Genomic DNA, 25,318 nt, shown 5'->3' with positions numbered 1-25,318 from the left:
GAGGTCACCGTGCAGCTCTGTGGCCTCATGCAAGGAGTCCCTGGAGGACTGTGGGGATGAGGGATGAGTCAATAAACCCTGGGGGAGGAAAGGAACAAAGAGAGGAGACCCCCACTCTTGCAGCAGAAGTGAGAGTTGCCTCAGGGGTCGAATCAGGGAGTGACAAAGGAGGTGGCATTCTGGGCATAGGGATTTTAACTTTTTATTGTGGAAAATTAAAAACACAAAAAGAATCGAAGAGTCTAAGCAGGAATAATAATAGTATAAACCCCACTTCCTCCCCCACACAAGGAACCCATCACTCAGCTTCAGAGATGGGGCACGCATGAGGGGTCCTGTATCCCTGCCCTCTTCTCCCCACCCTCCCCCATCGATTCCTTCAAGTCAAATCTATCATTTAATCCTCTTCTTTAGTGTGCCTTGAACTTATGCTAACACCTTTCATTCAGTACTTCAACATAAGCTCTAAAAACGAGTGCCTTTTTGTTTTTATAAGAATATAACCATACTATCACTTCTATCCAAAACACATGAATTTCTTTGTATTAGCATCCAATTTTTTCTTAATATTTCATAAGTGGTTTTTTTTTTTTCCCTTTCTTCCCTGGATTCGTTTGAATCAGGTTCCAAACAGGGCCTGCTCATTCTTTCTGGTTGATAGGTCTCGAGTACTATTTAATTTATGTCTTTCTCCCTTTTCTCTTTATCTTGCTCTTCTTTTTCTCCTGTTCTCTCTTTTCTTCCTCCCTCCCTCCCTTCCCATTTATTAGTGAGGAAACCAGGTCATTGGTCCTGTAGAATTTTCCCACAGTTTGCATTGTGTTGGTTGCAATCCCCTGATGCTATTCTAACCCGTTCCTTTGTTTCATGTATTTCCTATAAACTAGTAATTAGGTCTAAAGACTTGATGGGATTCAGTTTTCTTTTTTTTTTTTTTGGTGCTGGGGATTGAACCCAGGTCCTTGTGCATGAGACATGAGAGGCCAGCCCTCTACCAACTGAGCTACATCCCCAACCCTGGGATTCAGTTTTGATATTTGGGGCATCAGTACTCCATAGGTGGTACCGTACTGTATTTTTCCACCAGAAGCCACTTGTTGTTTGGCTGTGGTTTTTCTCTTTCATGTTAACCAGTAGGGGCAGCATGAAACATCATGAGAGACAGTGATTTCCTATTTCTTTCATCGTTTTCTTATTTTTTGGAAGAATTATTCTCTCAGTAACTATTTGATAACTCAAAGACAATACTCTTACAAGAAAGACAGCCCTATTTTCACTTGAGGAGGACAGGGTGTTTAGAGACTATAACCTTTGCAAGGAGTGCTTATCGCTGTTTAACTGATGATTATGTCTTTTCAGTGGATGAACCTAGAAGTGCACATTTTTTTAAAATGTGGAGTTTATCATGAATTTATACTGATATTTCAAATTCAAATTTAGGTTTGCAAAATTGCTTTTTAATTTTCTATTATATCTCTTTTTCTCTAATGTTATAAGGTTGTGTTCCAAGTGATAGTAACATAAATCCCTTTTGCTTTGGGAAGTTTAGCCTAAAGCCTGCTTCTCTAGCTCTCCTGAAGATTTTGTAAGTGTTTAAAATCTTGGGGAAAAAAATCCTTTCTCCATAAACCATTTGAAGTGGATCTTTTCATCTTCACCTGAATCCTGACAGAGCAAACTGCAGGCAGGTGGAGAGGGGCTGTTCAGGTCTCTGTAGTACAACTGCTCACAGCTACACCAAAGAATGTCAAGGGTTCTCCGCTGAAGGAATCACAAAGGTATTAAAAGGAGAACCACATTGCTCAGTCTTTTCTATCTTTGTACAAGTCCTAATTCACTAAAATGTATGTTTCTATTTTTCAAAAGCATTCTTTCTCTCTCTCTCTCCTTATTCTCCTGCCCTAAATCAGATTCTGGAGAACACATTAGATCGGGCCCAGAACAAATGAACAGAGTCTTCTTCTAGCTCTGGACAAGAACCCAGTCATTTTAGCAAAGGCTGCCAGAGGTCATCCCATCACTGTTTCAGGGTGGATAATGAGGCGTCTTGGGGGTGAGTGCATACGGTGTAAGTGTCAGAAAGCTGCATCTGTTGCTTGCTCCGAGGGCCTGGAGGGTCAAGTCACATGAGTACGATATTTTCATAATATTCTTCTGCATCTTCATCATTGGAGCCGACTTTTCCATCTGAGTCAACTGGCAGCTGTGTCTTCACCTCAGAGTAGACAATCAAGGCATGCTGGGACGGAAAGAAGACAGCGGAGGAACTTGAAAGGGTGAGAAGGAAAGGGCTGGAGGTGGTGGTGACAGAGGGAAATGAGGCTCACCTTGTCCTCTGGAGGCATCCAGGAGGTGTTACCTGTGGAGGACAAGGGAACCATAAGAATTCACTTAGAGCCCAGTCTGCCAACGTATTTCCTAGATCGGGGGCGGGGGGGGGGGTCACTGGGCCCTCTCCATCAATGTCGTGTTTTCCCCACCCCAACATATCTTTTGATTTTCTATTTTACCTTTCTTTTTCTTTCTTTCTTTTCTTATTGGCTCATATCCTATTAGTTATGCATAGCATTAGGTGTTTTACCATTTCTTTTTTTAATTTACCATTTCTCAACTAAGCCCTCTGCAAGTTCTTCTCAAGCTTCATTGATCTGTAAAACTCTCCCTCATCACATGAAGAAACTTCACTTCTTCTTCTACCAGATGTTGAGAGAATATTTTTCTCCTTGTTTAATTCATTGTACTTTTAATTTAGAGTACATCCACCACACTGTCCTGGATGGTTTGGCAAGTTCTCATAAAACTCTCTATATGTGTTGCCCGGTGAGGAAAACTCTCACGTTATCATGTTCTAGTTCTTGATTTTATTGCTATATTTTTTTTTAGAGGTGGAGTCACAGAGAAAGAAAGTTTAGCAGATGTGATTTCTTGGTTCACGAATATTGGAATTTAAGAGTCTCAGGGGAAAAAAAGTAGAATCGTTAAAGCACCATAATAATTTTATGGAGAACTAGAACATGAAAAGGAGATATATCTTGGGGCACCTGAAGTTTCTGTTTCACCATGTTCTTACCCATACATTTTTGGAATTACAGACATTGTTAGTGAAGTGATAAAAAGTGTCCATTCCTCCTGCAAATGGACAGAGCTTTGCTTATGATCTCAGGGCCTTTATGAAAACCTGAAGGAACAAGTGAAAAGGGTTTTCTACAGCTCATTAATACATCAAGTGCCTGAAATATAACCAATCCATTAACAAAAATGGTGTTTGGGCCAATGTGTTAAGGATAGAGTGGAAAGATGATCGATCGAGGAAAAACTGTATAAGATAGATGCACTCAACCAACCCAAACAAATGATTAGTGGTTCTGATTCTACTATTCAGAGGGTCCTGGCCAATGGCTGGCTCAGGGAGCAAAGAGACAAAGCAGATGATCAGGTGATACATTATTGGTCAAGCAGGAATCGGTTGTACAAGCAGCAAATATTAAATAAAGACAGAAGACTTTGTCTTAGCTTTGTGTTTTACAGGCTTTGTGACCTTGGGAAAGGACTTAACTACTACTTCATTTGCAAAACAGGCTCAGTGTTAGATTATGAATGAAATTCCCACAAGGCACAAAGATACTAGAGGTTTACATTCTCAGATGAGATGCCATATTTAGATTTATTAAAAAATAATAGTTTGTTTCTTTGACTCTAAGAGTCTGGGTTAATCAACCAAATTAAGGAAATATGGAGAGAGATTTAAAAAAAAAAAAAAAAAGATTTGTTGAACAGATTTCTTTAGAAGGAGAGATCGGTTTCTGTGCAATGAGTTTCTACCCAGAAGTTTTATTGGGAGTGTGTGCGTGCGTGTGTGCATGTGTGTGTGTGTGTGTGTGTGTGTGTGTGTTTAGGGAATGGGGAAATGATACTTTATAAGCCCCCAGCGTGGTGAAGGAGCATTCAGAGATTCATCTTAGAAACTGAAAAGTGATTTCCCTGATTTGGAAAATAAATAGTGTATACCAAAAAAAAAAAAAAAACAAAAAAACCCAAAGTGAACTACAGGTTACAACTGACCACAGTAATGTCTAACAGCAGGTCTTCACTCATTTGAGGGCCTTGAAATGGGATCTGAATGAGATTCAAGGAAATGAAGAAGGACTGCTCATTCTGGCCAAAAGGTACTAAAAGGACTGGATTTACCTTTCCATTTTCAACCACCAGAAAACAAACAAACAGATAATGCAATGTTTTTCAGGCATTTGACAACAGGCAGTCCAGGACCGACCGGGAGCCCTAAAAGCAAGCCAGTAGACAGTGGAGCCTTGCAGTTGCACAGTCTTGCCACCTGGGGGCAACTTCTACACCGCAGCACAGGTTGGAGAGCCCTAATAGAGGCTGGTCTGCTCTCTCTGATTTCAAGTGACAGAGACCAACAGTCCTGTTAAACTTAGTAGCTAGAATTTCTAGGACAGAGTACTAGAGAGACAACAGCAAGGCAGATCAAAAGCTCCAGAGATCTCCAGACAGGTATGTAGCCTCAAGTCTTTGGCTGAATATTAATACTACATAAGAGAGAGGAAACTATCTTGGGTTGGGTAAGAACCATGGGAAAGGAACGGGCAAAATAACCCCAGATGCTCGTGCAGATCTCGTGATAGATGGGGCAACTGGTGTAGAATCCTCAGAAATGTTGCTTTAGTATTAGGGATAGATTAGCCTTCCTCTAAAGGTTGCTTGGGACCTGCCATAATGAAGCTTAAAAGCAAGCCTTGAGACCGCATGACCAATGTGATTCTGCAACCTGTGCACTCAGAAAAATGAGAAATTATACCCCATCTGAGTCAAATGTATGATATGTCAAGATCATTGTACTGTCATGTGTAACTAATTAAAACAATTAAAAAAAAAAAAAGCAAGCCTTGAAAGGATCCAGTTGGTACCAAGTAACTTAACTTCATCCAGAACAAAATTCCAAGTTCAATAGTAAATTAAGGAATATTAAATGGTAAAATTCACATTTTCAGCATCCTATAAAAAATTGCCTTCTATCTATCATCATCTATGGAGGGGGGAGGGAGGGAAGAAGGGAGGGAGGGAGGGAGAGAGGAAGAGAGAGGGAGAGAGGGGGGGAGAGAGAGAGAGAGAGAGAGAGAGAGAGAGAGACTGACTCCTACTTACAATCATTTGACCTTACAATTGTGCAAAAACTGTAGGAGAAACCATACTTCAGATTTAAAATTTTTACCTTTTCCTGGGCTAGTGCTGGTTGGTATGATACTCTCTTGTCAGCACTGGGAATTGAACCTAGAGCCTTATGCATGCTAGGCAAACACTCTTACACTGAGCCAAGACAGTATCACAGGATGGTAAACAATGGGTACTTTATGGTGCACCATAGAATGATTGCTAAACTTGAGGTTTGGTAGGGTAATATTAAATAGACTTTCAACTTAAAATATTCACTATTTATGACAGGCTTACTGGGACATAACTCCATTGTAAATTTGTATCCAATATTTTATATATAAATGTTCTCAACGCAATGCCTATCATAGTAGTACATATGTTGCAAATATTCATTCATTCAGACCTATAGGCAACCTTAGTACACAAACCATCAAGATCACAATATTTATCAGAAAGATGCTTAATTTTTGTTCTGATTATCAGCAAAGATATAGTATTATTTTTTAAAATATTTTTTTCAGTTGTCAATGGACCTTTTTTTAATTTATCCATTTTTATGTGGTGCTGAGAATTGAACCCAGTGCCTCACAGATGCTAGGCAAGTGCTCTGCCCCTGAGCCACAACCTCAGCTATAGTATGTATTTTTTCATGTCTATCTTCCCCCTTTAGAATCTAAGCTCCACACTGTGGGGAGTTGACTCTCCACACTTATAATAGCACCTAGCACATGGGAGATACTCCATAAATATTTGCTGAATGAATGAGTATAATTTTTAGCTATAATCATTCAAAAACATACCTTCTCCTTCTTCTCCCAGGTCAATAGTCTGGATCTCAGCATATACCAAATCTCCTTCTTTGGGGTGCATTGGAAAGAAAAGATGACATTACCAGGCTGTCTCTGTCTGTTATGTTCTGCAGATGCCTCTTCCCAAGCATTCCCTCCACTCTTTAGACACACATGAAGTGATTATTCTTTGGGAATATCTGACTCCAGAGTACTGTAGGGAGATGAGCGGCATTTCCCAGGGGGCTCAAAGCAATTTATCTTTCCCTGGTGGAGTCTAGGAGCAGCTTCTTATAGGGGAAACCTCACCATTGTCACAGGAGATGTGTGGTTCCACCTGGGCAGAGCAGATGTAATGAAAGGACTGTCCCAGGCCGGGGGTGAGAGGACTCCTATGAGACAGAAATACATGATAATCCTTGGAGCATTCCAACATGCCTGAGGGTGAGATGTTTAGGCAGAGGTGGTGGGAAAAGTGGGATGGAGGGAAATCAGCAGTCCGTAGGGAACTGGGAACCCTGAAGAGTTTAATTGAAACTTCAGTGGGTCCATATTAAGTTGGATTGTTGTTTTGAAAGAAACTGGTGAGCTTTGGTATGGGAAGGCTACCTTGGGACAAGACCAAAGTCTTTGACATCACAGTAACAATCATTGTCTCATAGACAGGGTGGATAAAAACTGGTCTTCTCCTCAGGAAGTAGTGGCCAAATGTCTTCACATTGTTATGTTGGGAAATTTAAGAAGGAATTAGACATGATCCTCGCTCCAGTTCCTGGGTGCAACCTAAGACTGAGATACTGACAGAAGAGGACCATATTTCCCAAACTGAAATTAAGAACACCGTCTAATTAATATATTTGTATGTCTGGGAGAAAAATAAGATTAATAAAAGCATATACCTCCAGAAAATCTAGAACATTTATAAAAAATCTAGAATCTAACCCTTGGACATATATTTAATAACGTATGGTCTAACTCTGGAGCTATTGGTACAGAAGTATTTTGTACCCACCCAAGAAAATCTATAACCTTTGGTATCATCCTTTTAAATGAATGTGTCAATTTCAAATAAGAAACCAATCCAAATATACATAAAATCTAAAATAATAACTTTTAGTTGACAGAATGGCTTTAGGAAGCTCATTTTTGACTGATTCAAGGAACATGAAAATGGAAGCATTTAGCCACAAGGTCTAAGAAAGATAACTTGACCTAATTTTGCAACCTCACAGTTTTGCATATTGTGTACTTGGGAAGCAAAAGAGGCACTTGCAGAAGCTGAGGTCTCACCTGGTTTCAGCTGTCCAGAAACCACCTCCTGCAAAATAAAGCAAAGGCACATTCATGTCAGCAGAGGGAGCTCTTTCTCAAAGACTTCACATACAGGAGCTACTGCAGGGCGGCGGGTGGGGGGAGGTGTGGGGGGAGGGGGGAGGTGTGGGGGGAGGGGGGAGGTGTGTGGGGAGGGGGGTGTGGGGAGGGGGAGGTGGAGGGGGAGGGGGGGAGGGGGAGGTGTGTAGTGGGGACCATTTAAACACCAGCCAAGTCCTGATTCTCATCAATATACTTTGAAAAAGGATGGGAACACAGCATCAAAGGATGGAACTTGCTGGGGCCAGTGCTACACATTCCTGGGTTACATTATATGAGACTTTATTAGGGTTCAAGGCTGTGTTACTGTAACTCAAGAAATATTAAATGTAACCAAATCATCACCCTCGTAGAGAAGTGGCTGAGGGTAGACTTCAAGGAACATCTGTGGCTAATGTCCAGAGGAACCTCAGGCTCTGCCTCAAGCATATTAAGGAGACTCATCAGAGGTCCAAAGTTCCCCACCTCCAGCTCAATACATGGTATGTGGAAGTGCTCCCAAGGATCTGGAGGGCTCAATTGAATTAAATGAAGTAAGAGAAAGAGTTGTAGGGTGTGGGTAATTTTCTAGAACTGAAAGCCTCTCTATTCTTTTTTTTTTTTTTTTTTGTACTGGGGATTGAACCCCAGGAGGCTTTACCACTGAACTACATCCCCAGCTCTTTTTTATTTTTTATTTTAGGACAGGTTTTCACTAAGTGCTAGGACCTTGCTAAGTTGCTGAGGCTGGCCTTGAATATGTAATCCTCCTGCCTCAGCCTCCTGGGTCACTTGGACTACAGGTGTCCGCCACGGTGCCCAGCTCTGTACCTATCTTTTACACCATGTTTTCTGTCATCTGAAACTAGTTTGACCTGGTCTTGAGCAAGAAGGCTTTGGAAGCACATGGTCGACAGTGCCTGGGAGAGACCTTCTCCCAAGGTAGGGGAGGCTGACCGATGGAGAGCAAGGCCAGGGCAGGTTCAAGCCAATAAGGCCCAGGAAGCCTTCACAATCATTTCTCCAGAGCCTTTCAGTTTAGTTCGAAGATCCATTTATAGATTTGGGTCGGGCTGAATGATCTAGTTGGTCCACCTGTATGAACCAAAGAAACTGTCCCCCCAGAGCTGTTAAGGTCATTTTTGAAACTTTATTCATTAAAGATTCTCTCTTTTTCCTTCCTTCCACTTGAGACTTAGTGAACTAGGTCTAAGCAGCCCTCACACACTGGTCTGTTTGGGGAACTGCGCTGTAAGGAGGAGACCTGCAGAGCGGCTTGGTGGTTACTGAGGCTGACCGAAGCTGGGGTGTCTGATGCAAGAACAGGGCAGGGACCCTGGCAAAGGCAAGAGAAGGACACTAACCTGATTTCGTCCTGTGCCAGTGGAAAAACAGCAGGGCCCCAAGCAGGAAGAGAAAGCTGAGCAGTCCCCCAGCGGCTCCTCCGGCGATGAGGGCACTTCTGTTGCTGGGAATCACTAAGGGGAGAGAGGCTGTGTGAGCAGCCGGCAGGAGAGGCTTAGGGTTTGGAATCACCACGCATTCCAATCCTGGAAACTCTCTTTAGCTTGTCTGGGAGGGGCAGAGGGACGAGAAATTATGGGTCTAAAAAGTGGGGTGGGGGAGAGAAATTTTGGGCCAAGATAAGGCCAGAAAAATTCACCCTGTGTGGTCCAGGGAGGAGTAACCCAGAAAAATATGGAATTTTTCCATATTTCCATATGCAACAAAGTGAGTTGTTGGACGTTTCTGATTTTTCCTTAGGGTCCACTCTCCTACCCTGTCATCCACAGCGAGAGAGATTTCACTCAATTCTTCCACTCACCCAACGAACATGCCCTGCACACGCCAGGCACTGATCTAAACCTTGAAGATACAGCAGTGAAAAATGATAGAAAAGGTCCCGCCTTCTTGGAGCTGTGGTCTAGTGAGGGAGACAGACAATGAACAAATATATAAAGGCCACAGAACTAATGTAGGATGGAAGGACAGGAGTGGGCGGGGCTTTTCACACAGATTCTAGGTCCCCGGGGAAGTCAGCTTCAGACATGACAAGTGTCTCAGATTCAAACAGAGGACACCCTGATGTCAGAACAATAGCAATGCTAATGGTAATTTCCAATTATTTCATTTATGATTCTTGGAACAAAATAAATGGCTGGCGGCCAGTGAGGGAAATTTCTGTCTCTATTTTTCCATCCTGACAAATATAACAAACCTGCCATTGGACCCATGAGTGGTTCCGTCTACAAGCAGGGTTCAGCGGGCAGCCAGCCCAGCCTCCTCATCCTGACCGCTAAAGATGGTTGGAGAGTGGAAGAAAGAATCTTTCCTCATTTGCCTTCCAGGGCATCTTCTTGAGCAAAACCAGAATCAACCATACCCAGGCCTGGGATTTCAGATTTAATGGGTAGAAAGCAAATTATCCCTCCTTTCTGGTAACCCAGTTTCCTAGAAGAAATGGCTACTCTTGAGGATGTAGTTGAAATTTGTCTTAGAAAGGCACAGGATTCTAAAACCAGATTATTGGGTTAGGATTCCAGCTTTTCCATTTACCAACTGTGTGGCCAGGGAATATAATTTAATCTTTCTGGACTTCTGTTTTCTCCTTTGAAAAATGGGGACCATAACATCTATTTACTGTTGTTGGCGGATTAAGTGAGTTAATATTGTTGAGTGATTTGAACAAACAGTGCCTACCATGTAAGTGCTATGTCTACCTCAGTATTAGCTCTTAACCCCACAGGTTAAGCTTGCTCCCCTGTAGCACCACAGCAGCCAACCTCAATCCTTGCAGTATGTCCCCTCAAAGTTCATAGGTTGAAGCTCTAACCCCAAGGTGGTCATATTTGAACATGGGCCTTTGGAAGGTAGTTAACTTCAATGAAGTCATGTGGGTGGGGAGCCTCATGATGAATTAAAACCTTTCTAAGAAGAGGCATTAGAAAACTTGCTCTTGTCTCTCTCCCTCCCTCCCTCCCTCCCTCTTTCTTTGCCACGTGAGGACACAGCAAGAAGGCAGCCATCTGCAAATCAGCAATAGAATCCTCACCAGAACCCAACCCTATCGATGCCCTCATTTCAAACTTCCAGCCTCTAAACCAGTGAGAAAATAACTTTCTGTGGTTTAAGTCACTTATGACGAGATGTTGAGTAGTAAGATCTGAACCCAGGGCCTCATGCATGTTGGCTACTTACCACACAGCCAGTAGAAAAGCTACACTGAGCTACAACACCAGCCTCAGTGGATGGAATTTTATTATGGTGACCTGAGCTGCCCCCAGACAGCCTACCTTAAGCCTACTGCAGAATTAATGTCTTGTTATAAATTTGCCCATTTCTGAGCACAGAGATATTTGCATTAAGTCCACAAAGTTAGAAGGAAACCTCACTCCATCGAACATCAACTGCATCCTTGCCGTCTGTCTAACTCTCTGAGATGATGTTTCCCTAGTATATGAAAAAGTAGCCAAGCCCACATATGCAGGGAAGCTGAGAGAGGAAAATGAAATTACACGTGTGAAGTGACCAGCTCACTCCCTGGAGCAGAGAAGCCTAATCCATCCCATTACCTTAACCCCCCAAGCAAGAAGAGTAATTTTACACTCAAGTGTCAGTCTCCAATAGATTGACTTCAACCCTCCACAGGGATCATAACCTCAGCTCCCTGGGCAAACTTTTCAGGACAGGTGGCTTCCTGGAGAAGAAGTGGCACCTCCTGCCTTCAGAGCCACTCTGGATTTCAGGGTACCTAGGAGTCTTTCGAGTGTGATCTGGTGGCTTTCTGTTTTCCTAACCTCTCTTCCCTTCTCCCAAGCTGATTCTTGAAAAGCCACCTACTCCATCTCAGTCCTTTTCTGCCAGGAATTGCACCCGGTGTTTCACGTCCCGAAGCTGTTCTAAGACGGAGATGCAGCTCCTTCTGTTCTGGGAAGACATCAGTCCCCTACGTGGGAGGACCCCTGCTTTATCTCAGGACTTGCCTCAAGGGAGTTGCAGAGAAAATTGAGCAGCAGCTGGGCCATTAGCATAGCCACCCTTTCCCGCAGCCTCTGTCTAAACTGTTCAGGTTCATGGCTCTGACTGTCAGAGCTGACTGCTTATGGAGCATGGTTGACAGTGTAGGAACTTGACAGCATGGCCTCAGGATAACGTTGATGTTGCTGTCGTCTCTCTGACAGCAGAGGTTCAAATCTGGGCTGCCATGTATAAACCCTGTGACTATGCACACGACAAGACCTCTCTGAGCTCCACCTTCCCTGTCGGTAGAATGCAGATGGTCATGTCTTTATTTTCTAGGACTCTTAGTACAATCGACAGAGAGGATGGATGAGAAATTCATTCATTCAGCAAGCATTTATGGAATGGCTGAGTTACGCCGGCACTGTTTCCGGCATCGGGGATACTATAGTGGTCGGAACATGGATCTGCTGTCCTGAGGCTAAGGCAAGAGGAGGGGAGAGGACAGCAAAGAAGCGCATGATAGTTGGTGATGAGCATGTCGGGGGAGACTCAAGAGGGACTGGAGGAGGGAGTGCTGCGGTGAAGGGCTCCATGTTCTAAAGGATGGTGGGGGAAGGACTCCTTGAGAAGAACAGAGCCCTGGAACAAATGAGGGAGCGAGCGGAGGATATCAAGGAAGAGCATTGCGCAAGGCCTGGGGGGTGGTGTTCCTGTAAAATCTGAGGAAGAAACAGAGGGTCAGACTGTTTTAGCTAGAAGGTCTAGCTACAGGCTGAGTTTGGGAGTCCTCAATACCTGGAAGTCATAAGTGCATTTAAAGCCATGAGACTGGGTGAGATGATGGAGAGTCTGGGCACAGAGTGTCTGAGAACAGAGCCCCAGGAGGAGTCTCCAAAATGGACAAGTTGGAAATATGATGAGGCTCTGAAAAGAAACCTAAAAGGAGTGTCCGATAAAAAGCCAAGAGTTGTGCCCCAGAAGTTAAGGACAGTATTTCAAGAAGGTGGGATCATTTGAGACAAGAGCTGGAGGAAGATCAAGTAAAATGGAAGCCGAGCATTGCCCGGCCTCAGCATTATGGAGGTCATTGGAGGTCATTGGTGACCTTTACAAGAGTAACTCAGTGGAGTGAGCCAAGCCTGAGAGAAGGATTTGAGAGAAATGGAAGAAGTGAGGAGAGCCAGTAGAGAGAACTCCTTTTGAGGAGTTTTACTGGAAAGGAAAGCAAGGACATCTAGTTTTCCAGTAGCTTCTCGATGGATGGACGATTTAGTGAATGCCTTGGGAGGCACTGAACCCGGGGTGGGAGAGGAGCTGAAGCCCAGGAGAAACCACATCCTCAGTGCCGAGTGTTGACTGAGAACATGGCTTGGCCCATTGTGGCTTCTTGGGCACACAAGAGGGCATGAACTAGACCTGGAGGATCCCAAAGCCAGGCTTGTCTGCCTAGGGGACAAAGCTGGGCTCTGGATCTGCTCACCGTACTTAGGCGTTTCCTGCATGTAACTGTGAAGCTGGGAATCCCTCAGGCCTGCAGTACGAAGCAGAGGGCTGCCTTATGCCTTTGGTTCTGTCCACCTCGAGGACACGGATCGGATGTGCAATGAATCATTTACTGAAAGGAGAGGTATAGGTGACACTTAGGTGACAGAGCTACAACGCTGCTAATGAGGTAAGGCTACTCTTTGAGATCAGCGCACAGAGGATCAGAGAACAGACACACAAAATCAGCTCCAAGAGGCAAAGATGGCTTCCGGCCAGCTTTACCTCACTGTATTACTTTCCACTGACCGGACTGGTTTGTTAACATTCTGATGGAAAGAGATTGTCTGTCATGGGGAAGATGGAAAAAGAAGTCGGGTAAAGATGAGTCAGAAAGTTAATGTTGGGTAGGCCCACTCCTAGTTTGAGGAAATACGCGCAGAATAAAGAGGGTCAGTGGTGATGAAGACTCACCCCTCACAGTGACATTCACCACCTGGCTCTGCACCGGGCCGTAGCTGTTGTCGGCTGTGCAGTAGAATCCCCCGCCGTGGCTCCCCCGGACGACTGGGATCTCCAGCTCTGCTCTCTGGGAACGCTGAGTCTTCCTCCCCAGACTCTCCGTCGTGTTCTCTCTGTGCCAGGAGAATGTGGTGACCCCTGTGCCTTCAGCCACGGAGCAGACAAGGACCAGCATCTCCCCCTCGATTGCCTGGCCTCCTGGGGGCTGGGTCTCCAAGGAGACCTGAGACACAGGGACCCCTGCGGGAACAGGAGCAGAAGCTGAGGGCCCGGTGTGGGGAAGGCAGGACTGGTTTCAGACAGAGTCACTTTTCACGTGACTTTAGGTGTCCTCCTTAGAGGATACTAGTGCTGTGATCAATGGACTATGGATTTTGAATCGAGGACATCACTAAATGTGCTAACCTTTCCGGCCTAACACACAAAGCCCCACGAGAGAAAAATCGACCATTCCTCGAGAAGCATTTGAGCTCTGTCTGACCTAGCTGGTGGTCTGAATTGTTTCGAGAGATAGGTAATAGAAATAGTGGTTGTTATGGGACTAAGCTGGACCACACCTGATTCCTGAAGCCCTACATTGGTACCTAAGACAAGATGATATTTTTCTTTTTGGGCTGATTGACAATTTTTATTTAATATCAGGGGAAAAAAATCGGCCACCATGTAAGGGACATACAAGTTTTTGGTCCCTTAAGAAGAAAATTTCTTTGAGAAGGCCATGTTTAATGAAACTGGCCCTCTCATTTCTGGGTACAGTGGTGCATGCCTGTAATCCCAGAAACTTAGGAGGCTGATGCAGGAGGGTTGCAAGTTCTAGGCCAGACTGGGAAACTTAGCAAGACACTGCCTTAGAAACAAACAAAAGAACAACTATAACAACAACAACAACAACAACAAAAAAAACCTAGCCGTTTTTTCATTCTGGCTTTACTAACTCTTCTAATGAAATATGAGTCCAATTCCAATCACCTGTAAACATAGACAAGATGGTATTTAGTGTATTTACCTTTATATGTCTCCCTCACCTCTGCGGCACACCTCACAGACAGTATATTGTTTTTGCTATTGATTAGGAAGAGGTGGGTATTTGTCTTCTAAATAGTTTGCCCTGGGTTCTGGCATGCTGGATCTGCCAACTCAATAACAGGGAACCTCGTTTTCTTGTTTTTTAACCCCAGTTCTTGAATCTAACTCCAGGCATCAGCTCTATCACTCCAACATAAAAGAGTTTGAAAGGAAGACTAAGTTTTTTGGGAAATGAAGGTAGAAATGAAATCCCCTATTTCTTTTATTATATAGTTCCTTGCTTCTGAGTTTAAGCCTGGTGCCCCTATCAGAATGACAAAACAAATCTCTTTTGGATAGTCCCTATACCCACGGGCCAGAAGGAGCCCAGAGACCTGGGAAAGATGCCTCAGTCCCACCCAGCCCCCTGGCTCTGCCTACTTACTCTGTACGAGGATCTCCCAGGAGGAGCTGAGCTTCTGGATGCTGCTTGTCACAGTTGCAGCCCCACATCTATACCGTCCCGAGTCTTCTCTCCAGATGGTGGGGATCTGGAGCCCTGAGAAGTTGCTCCAACTTGACAGGACGATTCTGTCATCTCTGAAGAAGATGAAGTGAAGAGGGGTGTCCAGTCTCTCTGGAGGAAGATGCGTTTCACAGCTCAGGTTTACAGAGTTCCCTTCTGTAGGCTGAAGGGCTGTGACTTTCAGGTTCGGACGTGGAAATAATTCTGGAGAGAAAAGGAAGATCAAGTTCTGAGCATGAGGGTATTTAGCACTCTGGGAGGAACAGGCTTGGATTCTCTGTCCCCGGAAACTTCAGGCATACAAGATTAAATATATCAAGCTCTCGATTATATTTTTCTTTCCTAGGACAATTCAAGTCCAATCACTCCACTTTCTCTGCCTCCTGGAGGGACTCATAAGTCTCCAGTGTTCAGGGTTCCAATATTCACCTATAAATCCCTCCTGACCGGCCCAGTTTCTCCACCCTGACATTACTAAATGAATCTATATGAAATGAAGGATTTACCTTTAATTCCAATATATTCGGTAGCTGACTTATCTGCCAATTTTTGGTTCCTAAATCCAATGCATTGATAAAAGCCACTGTTATTTAAACCTGCTCTTGGGATAAAAAGATCCAAGCTTTTGTTAGAAACGAGAAGGACTTTTCCATTCCAAGTGTATTTCACGGAGGTCAGTTTCTCTTTTCCCCTTTGCTGGCATCTCAGAACCAATATGTCTCCTTCAAACACAGAATAAGGAGCCTGTAGGATTAAGGCGCCTGGAAACAACACAGAGATAAGATACCATCACTCATGACACTACCTCCTTTCGCCCTGCCCCTTCAATTACAAAGGCTTTATTGTTTTTTTCTGTCCACATCAGAATTTAATCTCCTGACCAAAGTCTATTCATTTCCTCCCAACTCAGTGAGTCATTCTTCAGATACAACTCCTAAACACATTCTAACACACATGTATTCAATCATTTAAGGACAGATTCAAAATGTAAGGACTTTAATATGGAGAAGAAAAGCCAAAGAAGGTGTGATCAAAATCTCTGACATCATATAATAGAGCAAAAATCAACACCAGTCTGCTCACTGAATCTCTGAGCAGGTGCTATCAAAGAGGAAGCCTTTGGAGAAATATGCAAGGAATCATGGCAGTGCATTGGGGGATGCTAGAGAGAAGAATTATTTTCAGAGACACAAGTTTAGGTTCAATTGAATGTGAATGTGGTCCTCTCTGGAAATTTTCCTGCTGTGCAGGCTGTGACTTGAGGTTAGCTTATCAATTCCGTCTTAGATCCTGAATACCTCCTCCTAGAGAGCCACATCTGTGAAGGGGATCCAGAACATTATGTCTAAGTGGGCATTTTGCAAATTGGAGATGAAAAATAGAAAGGAAGAAGGGACAGATACCAGGACAGGCAGGGATGAAAGGCCAGAGGTTTGAAGTTTCTGACTTTCTCCTCCATGCTCAGCATGTTCGTGTGTGTGATTTCTCCCCTGTGAGGCTGTGAAGTTCCACAGTGTAGCATCTCAGACAGCTTCCTCTTTCTAGTGACTAAAACAAACGAATTTCCTGGACTATGTAAATGTGTGAGAATGTATGCTGATTAATATTAAGCATTTCAACTCGAATTTAAGTGAAAAACATTTGCAGACAACGAGGAAGAGTATAAAACTGAAAGCAGCTGAGGCTGAGGGAGAGAGAGGAAGGAAGGACCCCAGAGCTTAAAAACTGCAGAGAGCTACAATCTTAACCAATTCACCTTCTCTCTCACCTGTAGAAAAGGTCAAGGATACAGGGTTACTTAGAAGTGAGCCCTGGACCTTGCATCTGTAAGTTCCCGAATCACGGACTTGCAGGGTATCTCCTGGGGTTTCTCTTCCTGTTATGTATCCATATTTCCCATACCATTCTGTTTTCTCTGGTGCATGGAAATGAAATCTATTGCAAGTCAGATTCACTGTCTCTCCTTTAAAAACTGTGGTCCATGGAGGATGGAGGGAAATCACAGGTCTAGGTGCAGCTGCTGAGAAGAAGAGAAATGAGTCTGAGGTGGTGGTCCCTGCAATCCCTGCCACGGAGGTTCCTGTGGGGACGACAGGAGGACCTGGATTTGAAGAATCCCCTGGGTCCTGAGGAGGGCTTCTGCTTCCCCAAATTGCAGTTTCTCCAGTTAGGCTCACCTTAGTGCCAGGTGCCGTGGCTGCTCCGGGGTTTCCAGGAGCAGACTGACCTTTCAGAGGGCAACCCCAGCGGGATCCATTCATGATTGATCAATGATGGGAGGTTTACAAATCCTCTTACCTTCTCAGGTGAAGCAGATCCTCAGGGACATAACTGAGCATTGCATTTCTCCCGAATGTATTCCTTCCTCCAGGGAACTGCATGTTACAGTTCCTCTCTAAGATGAGTGTGTGTGTGTGTGTGTGTGTGTGTGTGTGTGTGTGTGAAGGGTACCAGCACATGCCATCCCCAAATATGTTTCTTTCGTATATGAATTATTTTGAACCAAAAGACCATTGGGAACTACCAGAAAAAAAGGAAAACTCTAAAAATAGGGCATATATTTTCTTTTCCTAAAGAAAATTTGCTTTGATAAAGGCATCTCCTTCTGTCGGACCTTCTCAGTAGAGAAGATATTGGCTTAGATCTGCACAACAAATCATACTAAACAACCTTTGTTACCAGGCTTTTCTTGTCACCGCCCCATATCCTGCTTCTCCCTCTCCAGAATCCCCAAACCCCTCAACGTTGTTTAGGCTAAGATGATATGTAAACCTATTATCTGCCTGCCTCCTTGAGCCACATTTGACTTTGTGATCTCCCACGTGTACATGTGTAATTAAAGCTTACTTTTTCTCCTGTTAATCTTTTACCAGTTTGATTCATCAGCCCCAGCTAGTGAGCCTAAGATGAGATGAAGCAAAAATCATTGTTTTTCCCTCCCTTACATGTGGCATGAGCCTATATTGGGACTGGACTTAAAGATGAAAGAAATACAGAAATTTGGAGATTAATTATGCTGGTATTTAAAAAGTCCAAATCGTATTTTTACTCATATTCTAACAAGGACTTAACTCTTCACTTCTGCCTGCAAATGTTTGATGGGTGGCTAAGAGCAAAATTAAAGACTTGGCATTCCCACCTCCATTTTACATCTATTCCCTTTGCTCCAAGTCACCTTTGATTCCAGGAATGGGATCTGATCCAGTAAATATCTTGTGATGAGTTGAAACTACCTGCCAGGCAACAGTAATTTTTTTTTTTAAACCTGACATGGTCAGACCTGACCAATCTTGAAATAATGAGATAATATGGAGACAGACCTCTCCTGATCAGGATCACCTGCTTTGGTATCTTTGCAAACTTTCTAGTTATGCAAACCCCCACCCGTGCCTTTGTTCTCTTCTTTCTTCTCCTCCTCCTCCTCCTCCTCCTTCTTCTTCTTCTTCTAACTAGGTGCCTTTACTTTATGTGGTGCTGAGGATCAAACCCAGTGCCTCACAGGTACTAGGTAAATGCTCTGCCACTGAGCTACAGCCCCAGCCTCTCATTCTCTTCTTAAAAAAAACCTCAAAGTCATTGTCAGTCTCTTGAAGATGGGGCTAAAGGGATGGACCACTTCTCTTCCCAGCACAGCTACACTGATTAAAATTCCTTTCATGCTTTCTATCATTTCCTTTTCTATTTGTTTTTAGGGTGAGTGGTTGGACCTCATTTTGGGGGTCTCCCGAGTCAGGCCTCTGGCCTAGGACTCAAGTAATAATATCAATGAGAAGCAGGTGTGGGAGAGGGGAGCAGGCTGCTGTCTGAGGTGTGAAGTATGTCTAGGCAGCTACAAAGGGTAAGACTGCAGGGAGACAGGTGCTCCCAACACTCTAAACCTCAAAGACACTCTCAGGGCGAGAAAATATTGACCTTGCATGAAACTGGACCCTGAGATCTTTGAAACATGGGTGGACAGAGTTGGAGAATCCAGGGCAAAAACAAGTTAAAAAAAAAAAAAAAAAAAGCATTAGCATTAGCTCCCTGTGGAAAATAAGGGAAGAGATTTCTGTTTTCTTTCAGAATTTCTTTTTCTGTCCCTTTTAAAAGTTTATAAATTTTATAATGGCTAAACAAGAGTCTGGCCAGTCTCCAAACCCAGGAAAGTCCTGGGTGCCATGTGTTATCCTTAAAAAAAAAAAAAAGGTGGGGGACAGTAAAACATCATCCCCAGATGCCCCCTTCTTTTTCCAAAAGCTCAGCCAAGTCAAGGGAGCACTAACACCCTTGGGCTGCAAAGTGCAGATACCTACGATCTTAGAGGACCTGGCTTTCTCTTAAGCACACTGGAAACCAGGGAAATTTAGTGCCATCTGTCAAAAGCTCCTTTCTTCCGTATATGCTGGGAAAGTTGCTCCTTGATATGCTGCTCATACAAGCAAACTAAAGCCGCTGATGTCACTGCTGCTGCAACCTGATGTATAAAACCTCCCTCTGAGTAGGGACAGTTGTGGAACCGAGAGCCCCGTGGAAAGAATACAGATCACTCCCGAGCCAGGCACCACTGGACAAAACAGCAAGAGGGAGGGATGAAGGAGGCGCTTGCTTGAGGGAGGGGCTGCCTGTTCAGCCTATCACCACTGAACTCTTCTTGGAGCAGTCACTTATCCCTGCCCCCCAACCCCTGATACTGGTAATTAAACCCAGGGTGCTTTACCACTGAATTAATCCACAGCCCTTTTTATTTTTTACTTTGAGATGGGATCTCACTACTTGCGGAGGCCGGCCTCAAACTTGCAAGGCTGCTGCCTCAGCCTCCTGAACTGTCACTGATCATATGTCTCACATGCCATCTCTGGACATCTTCTTTGGCCTTTTCACAACCTGCCCTGCTGCCCTGACACAACGGGGTCATGGACTTGACATGCTATCTTTTTGGTTTGGGGAAGATGGGCATATGGAAAGATGATCCTCTGTCTCCTGGTTTCTGTAGGAGGCTGAGTCTAACTTTGCTGGGCTCCCCCGACGCCAACATGCAAAACTACCTGTTGCTATAAAAATATGAGAAGTTTGTTTCTCCTATGATAAAAAGCAATCCACTAACACAGGTGGTCCTCCCATTTATCATAGTTAAGATAAACTACGTGTCAGGTTATTTTATTGGAAGACCAATTATTATTTATGTTGAAAACACATATGTTTGGATTATCTGCTTGACTAAACAGAGGAACAGAATTCCTTTCTGTCTTTGCTCTTTTAGTGGTTTTCCTATGAGGTGCATTCCATTCTGGCTTAACACTTATTCAATAATAAAGTGTTTTCCTTTATCTATTACCACTTATAGAGAAGATTTCTTGGTTGGGAGGAGATTTTATTTTTAATGCTAATTCTCTGACAAGAAATTATTATTGAGGCTTCCTGTTTTTTTTTTTTTTTTTGAAACTGAATGTTTATTTTCTGAGTCCTGTAGTTTTGAGGTGGTGAAGCTAACAACAAAATTATCCATTAATAGAAACATCCTTCCAGATGTAGTGCTATTCTCTGGCTTGCTTAAAGCTGAGTGGCTTGGTAAGCTAATCTTTCAATGGGTAGAAAGTGAAAATGGATCGCTATTGCAGATTGTGCCTAAGATGCAGTATTTCATGAAGTTGGAAAAGTTATGTGGAACCGCTTGTTCTGATGGCTGGCAACACAGAGGTGAAAAGCAGATCTGTTAACAATGAAAAAGGAGAAATGCATCACAAGGAAAGCAGTGGTCTGCTTCCTGGGGGTGGGTCCCGATGCCCCCTCTAGACTGCTACCCACCCGTGGGCTTGGAAAAGTGAAGCAGCTAGCTTTCCTCGCTACTCCATCCAGGTCTGGGGGGAAAGCTGTCAGAGGAATAAAACTAAGGGACACCAGGGACTGTGGGTTCCGGGGAAAGTCTGCCTTTATGCTGAAGGAAGGGAGGCACGTGGGAATCCTCTGACAGCTTCAGTCCCTCTGCTGCCTCTCACCCCTTCCTGTCTCCAACACAGCCACAATGCCACATTTGAAAACCCAATACTAGGTCCATGCTTCACTCTACATAGGACCTGTCATAGTCTAACTTCTGTGAAGTAGAAAATAAAACAAATTATAGTTGGATTATTTTGTTTTTCAAAAATAAAAATAAAAAAATCTCAATTTTGGGGTGCCGTTAATTACTGTTCAATTTGCAGTGGAATCGCTTTACATGGATTTTCGTCTTGTTACCTTTTCATGCTCAGATAAGGGGGAAGTGTCTAGAGTTAAGGGCTTATAAGCAATTGCTTTTTTAAAGCTTGAGATATTAAGTATTATTAACTTTTTTTTTTTCCTAGAAGAACATCCCAAATAGGTCTTTTAATGATATCCAAATGTAACGAAAAGGACTTTCTTCTGTTTAGGGGGGAAATAACCTGTAAGGTCACTTGAATGCATGTTTTAGATGAAGAGGCTAAATGTTTCTGTTTGGTAATGTGAAACATTTGAGAGTTTTTGCAGACTTTGAAAAAAAATATTTCTAAGCCAGACATAGTGGCACACTCCTGTAATCCCAGGAGGCTGAGGCAGGAAGAGATAGAGTTCAAAACCAGCCTCAGCAACTTAGTGAGGCCCTAAGCAACTCAGTGAGGCCCTATTTCAAAATCATAAAATAAAATAAAAGGGCTGGGATTGTAGCTCAGTGGTTAAGTTCCCCAAGGTTCATGCCCTGGTGCAAAAAAGAAAAAATTCTCTAAAGGTAAGGTACCACGCATTGAAGTTGATCAAATTATGTAAAATACATACAAATGCGCCATACTGAATTCCACTATGATGCACTGATAAAAAAATGATAAAATGTTTTCTCTTAAATATTTGGACAGAGTGCCCTGTGTGCTCAATGGGAATGTGTTGTGTTTCTCCTGAAGGGAATAGAAATGTTCTATTTCTATGGGACACTGGTCATGTTCCTAGGAAGCTTGGGGCAAGGGAATGGGGACTTGGGCAGCAGGTCCTTTCCTGGAAGGAAGGACGACCTTCCCTCCTTTGATGGGTTCAAATAGATTCTTCTTTGGTTGAGGTAAACTGCCCGTCTGGTGTGCCGTGGCCCGGTGACCAGGAGGAGATCCCTCGTCAGGGCCTTTGTGAGGTTTGGCACTGGGTCCTGAGATTAACCACACTCAGGGGCTGACGTAAGACCCTCTGGTTTATTTCCTCATCCTAGATCCATTAGCAAGGTCTTGCTGAGTTATAATCCTGTCTCACTTTGACAGGGAAATGGTTTGTGTCCATGACATCGTGAGGGAGAGCGACAGAGACAGTGTATACCTGGGGGGCTGTGGCTCCTGCTGGCTCAAGCAGGACAACCACCAGCGATTCCCAGGATGTGCTTGGAACACTTGAAGGAATCCCACGGTGGTTGCCAAACAATTGTGAGACAGTTCCCCATAAAAACTGGATTTTCTATCAGGGTGCGGTGGTGCACACCTGTAACCCCAGTGACTTAGGAGGCTGAGGCAGGAGGATTGCCAGTTCAAAGCCAGCCTCAGCAACTTAGACCCTGTCTCAAAAAAAAAAAAAAAAAAGAAAAGAAAAGAAAAATATATATATATATATATTAAGGACTAAATTGTAGTTCAGTGGTACAGCATTTGTCTAGCATTCATAAACCTCTGGATTCAATCCCCAGCATAAAAGAAAGAAAAGAGAGAGAGAGAAAGGAAAGAAAGACAGACAGTCTTGGCTTTCTGCTGAATAGCAGATGGATGGGAGCTCAGAGTTATCATGATTTGAGCTATTACTAGAAAAATGTGTCTACAGAAAGTTGGTTACACATGGGTAGGGACAGAGTTGGAGCTCCAGCCTCCCACTTTGTAATAATGGCTTTTAAAAATCTTTCCCTCTCAAAATTCTATGCATTCCAACATCAGCCCTGGCCAGAATCCCACATCAGGTGAGGTGATGCCTCCTCCTCCTGTGAACTCCGGTGACACGTGTCCCAGCCCTCCATATTCATCCAACAGGTGGCAGGTTTGGTTTGAGAAAGGTACTTCCAAATAGTCTAATGCTTAGCCTCAGAATCACCAGAACAACTAGTATTTTTATGTCCCTGCAGTGCTCAGAGAAGAAAGGAAGGAGACAATGTGGTCTTCTACAAGAGTTAGAGGCTAGTTATTAGAATATCTGGAGATAGGAAAGAGAAAAGAAACCGGGGACTTACCAAATTGTCCATGGACTGGAGCTGCAAGAGAGTAAAAAGCCAGGTATCAACACAGGCAGGGTGTTCCCAATCATGTCTCCCTGAGGACCTGCATGCCACATTCTATTACAAAACAAGAGGAAGAGAAACACGTGCAGTTCCACGTAACATGGTGGCCAAAATCTCACGTTATGGACTCAGACAACCTGGTTTCCATTTTAGCCATGTAAACCCTGGGCAAACCACATAAACTTCCAAATCTCAGTTTCCTCTTTTGAAAAATGAGGACCATAAAAGTGACTTCGTGGTGTTATTATAATGAATTGAATTAGTAAGTCCTCAATTAATGGTTGCTGTCAATTTTTTTTTTTTTTTTAAGTATGGGCCTACTGCTGATCTTGACTCCTGGAGTATTCTTCTCCTTCAGTACCAAGTTAAGTCAAGTCGCATCCACGCATTAGGGTCCAAAGGAAACCTTCCCTCCTCCATGAAGCCTTATCAGGTGTCTCGAGGCTGAAGCAAGCTCTCTCTTCTCTTGACTCAGGACGCTGACAATCAATAGGCTTATTGAAGCTCAGAACTGAACATACAGTATGGGGTGACGGTTAAATGCATAGTCTCCGAAGTCAGATGATGGGTTTGAATCCTGACACCACCACTAATTCTAGCTTCATGAATCTTAGTATTGAGACCACAGTTTCTGTGCCTTAGTTTCCTCATTTGTAAATGTGAGTTATAATAGTTCCAAGCTATGGATCGTTAAAGAATTGGATAAATTAATAACATGGGGGTATTCCTAGAAGGGTGTCTGAGACATAGGGGTTAGCAAGAAGCATCATCACCCATCATCCCGTGACCCAGTATGTAATATTTCTCTGATATTGGCAGGTCAAAGGTTCTTGCATTGGAACTTTGATGTTCTAATCAGTGTCAGTTCTTGAGGGCAGAGGCTGTGATCTCCAGGCCTCTCTACTCTCTGAGGTGCTCCACTCTGTGCTGTGCTGACACCACCCATCATTTCTTTATTTGCTGATCCCATGAGGTGCATATCACACTAATAATAAATCTTCCCCAAGTTAGAGTCGGGGGATCCAAGTTGGAGCAAGACAAACACACTTAACAAATACACAAGACTGACTTTTTAAATTCCCTAGTGTGAATTACTAGGAATTCAGTGTCTCATGTGGACAAATATTGTCAAATAACACAGAAGCAGGGGCAGGGGTCAGGGCAGTCCAAGGGAAACCATTTTATTTTTTTTCTCTTCTCATGATTTGATTGCAGGATACAGAGAAGGAAATAGCTATTCTCAGCAAAGCATCAATTGCCTCAGCTCACAATTAGGATATATATGGTCCTTAGAATCTCAGATTGTATTTTTCTCTGAGTTTTCATGAGCTGCATGGGGCGGCGGGGGGTGGGGGGTAACCAAATCTAGATATTTTGTTTGTTTGTTTGTTTTCATTTGAAAACAAAAATGGGGAGGAATTTCCCACAGGCAACTAAAAGCCAAAGTGGATGAAGATCACATCTCTGGATATCAATTTCTGTTTATTTCCCTCATAGCATTAAATCAATACCTTCCTTTTTGTTCATTTTCTGCAGTTTTCACTAGCCAGGAGAGGGGGCCCTTTGCTTGGGAGGAGGCTCAGGCCAGGCTCCTGTTCATTACTCACCAAGGACCAGCAGGGACACCCACAGCAGCATGGAGTCCTGCCCCAGCAGCTGGACGAGGAGCAGATCTCAGGAGACACGCCAGGTCAGCCCAGACTGTCAAAGCAGCGTGTATCCACACTGTGCGCTCCCAGAAGCGAGTTCAGGAGTTCAGCGTGTATCCACACTGTGCGCTCACAGAAGCGAGTTCAGGAGTGGTTCTCTGAGTAGAGCTAGTTGCATAATGAAGTGAAAACCAGAAGTGGAGCGATCTTTCTTAAAATACCATGTTGCCCAGTGCAAGAGAACCCAGAAAGTGAAAGTCAGTATTTGACAGGAGGATTGAAGCTTTGCTCCGACATCTTGGTGTGAGGAGTTTGCTGTCACTCACATCCTGGTAGGGGGAGTTTCTCCAGCTGCAGCTGTCACATTTCCAAAACTTTTTGGCTCTGTCTTTCCAGGAGATAGATCACAGGTGGATCCTCTCTGATACCAGAAACCAGGCAAGACCGAAGTCCTCCTGAGGTTCACATAATCCAAGGATGTACCTGAAACATGGAGAACATTCCATTTGATCAGAAATGCACTCCCCTGACCCTTACTGCCTCTGCTGCCCCACCCCCTTCAGCTGGCTGTCTAGACACATAATGAATTTCTTAGTCACAAGACAACTCAGACCTCTAACATATATGA

At 43.8% G+C, this 25,318-nt stretch overlaps 1 protein-coding gene and 1 long non-coding RNA gene across 3 annotated transcripts; one reads left to right on the top strand and one right to left on the bottom strand.

Annotated features, from left to right (window-relative positions):
• Nucleotides 1–186: 186 nt before the first annotated feature.
• Nucleotides 187–24,845, bottom strand: Fcrl4 (Fc receptor like 4). Its single transcript, XM_027920213.2, has 12 exons — nucleotides 24,649–24,845; nucleotides 22,994–23,014; nucleotides 16,580–16,831; nucleotides 15,318–15,572; nucleotides 14,731–15,015; nucleotides 13,233–13,520; nucleotides 8,678–8,791; nucleotides 7,254–7,281; nucleotides 6,273–6,355; nucleotides 5,976–6,032; nucleotides 2,328–2,359; nucleotides 187–2,239 (listed from the first exon to the last, which is right to left on the bottom strand). The coding sequence occupies exons 1-12, from the start codon at nucleotides 24,677–24,679 to the stop codon at nucleotides 2,123–2,125; spliced, it is 1,563 nt and encodes a 520-aa protein (XP_027776014.2). The 5' UTR covers nucleotides 24,680–24,845; the 3' UTR covers nucleotides 187–2,122.
• On the top strand, nucleotides 2,176–6,936 carry LOC139707292 (uncharacterized). 2 transcript variants are annotated; one of them, XR_011708943.1, is made up of 3 exons: nucleotides 2,176–2,276; nucleotides 4,081–4,166; nucleotides 4,244–4,854. It is a non-coding gene; the product is annotated as an uncharacterized lncRNA (long non-coding RNA). The 2 variants fall into 2 exon arrangements; XR_011708944.1 differs by lacking the exon at nucleotides 2,176–2,276 and adding an exon at nucleotides 5,995–6,936 and having other exon boundaries at nucleotides 3,909–4,166; nucleotides 4,244–4,515.
• Nucleotides 24,846–25,318: the final 473 nt, after the last annotated feature.

This window comes from Marmota flaviventris, chromosome 10, assembly GCF_047511675.1.
Source record: "Marmota flaviventris isolate mMarFla1 chromosome 10, mMarFla1.hap1, whole genome shotgun sequence".
NCBI classification, from domain to species: Eukaryota; Metazoa; Chordata; class Mammalia; order Rodentia; family Sciuridae; genus Marmota; species Marmota flaviventris.
The sequence above is the reverse complement of the archived record's forward strand: the minus strand, read 5'-3'. Positions and strand labels throughout refer to the sequence as shown.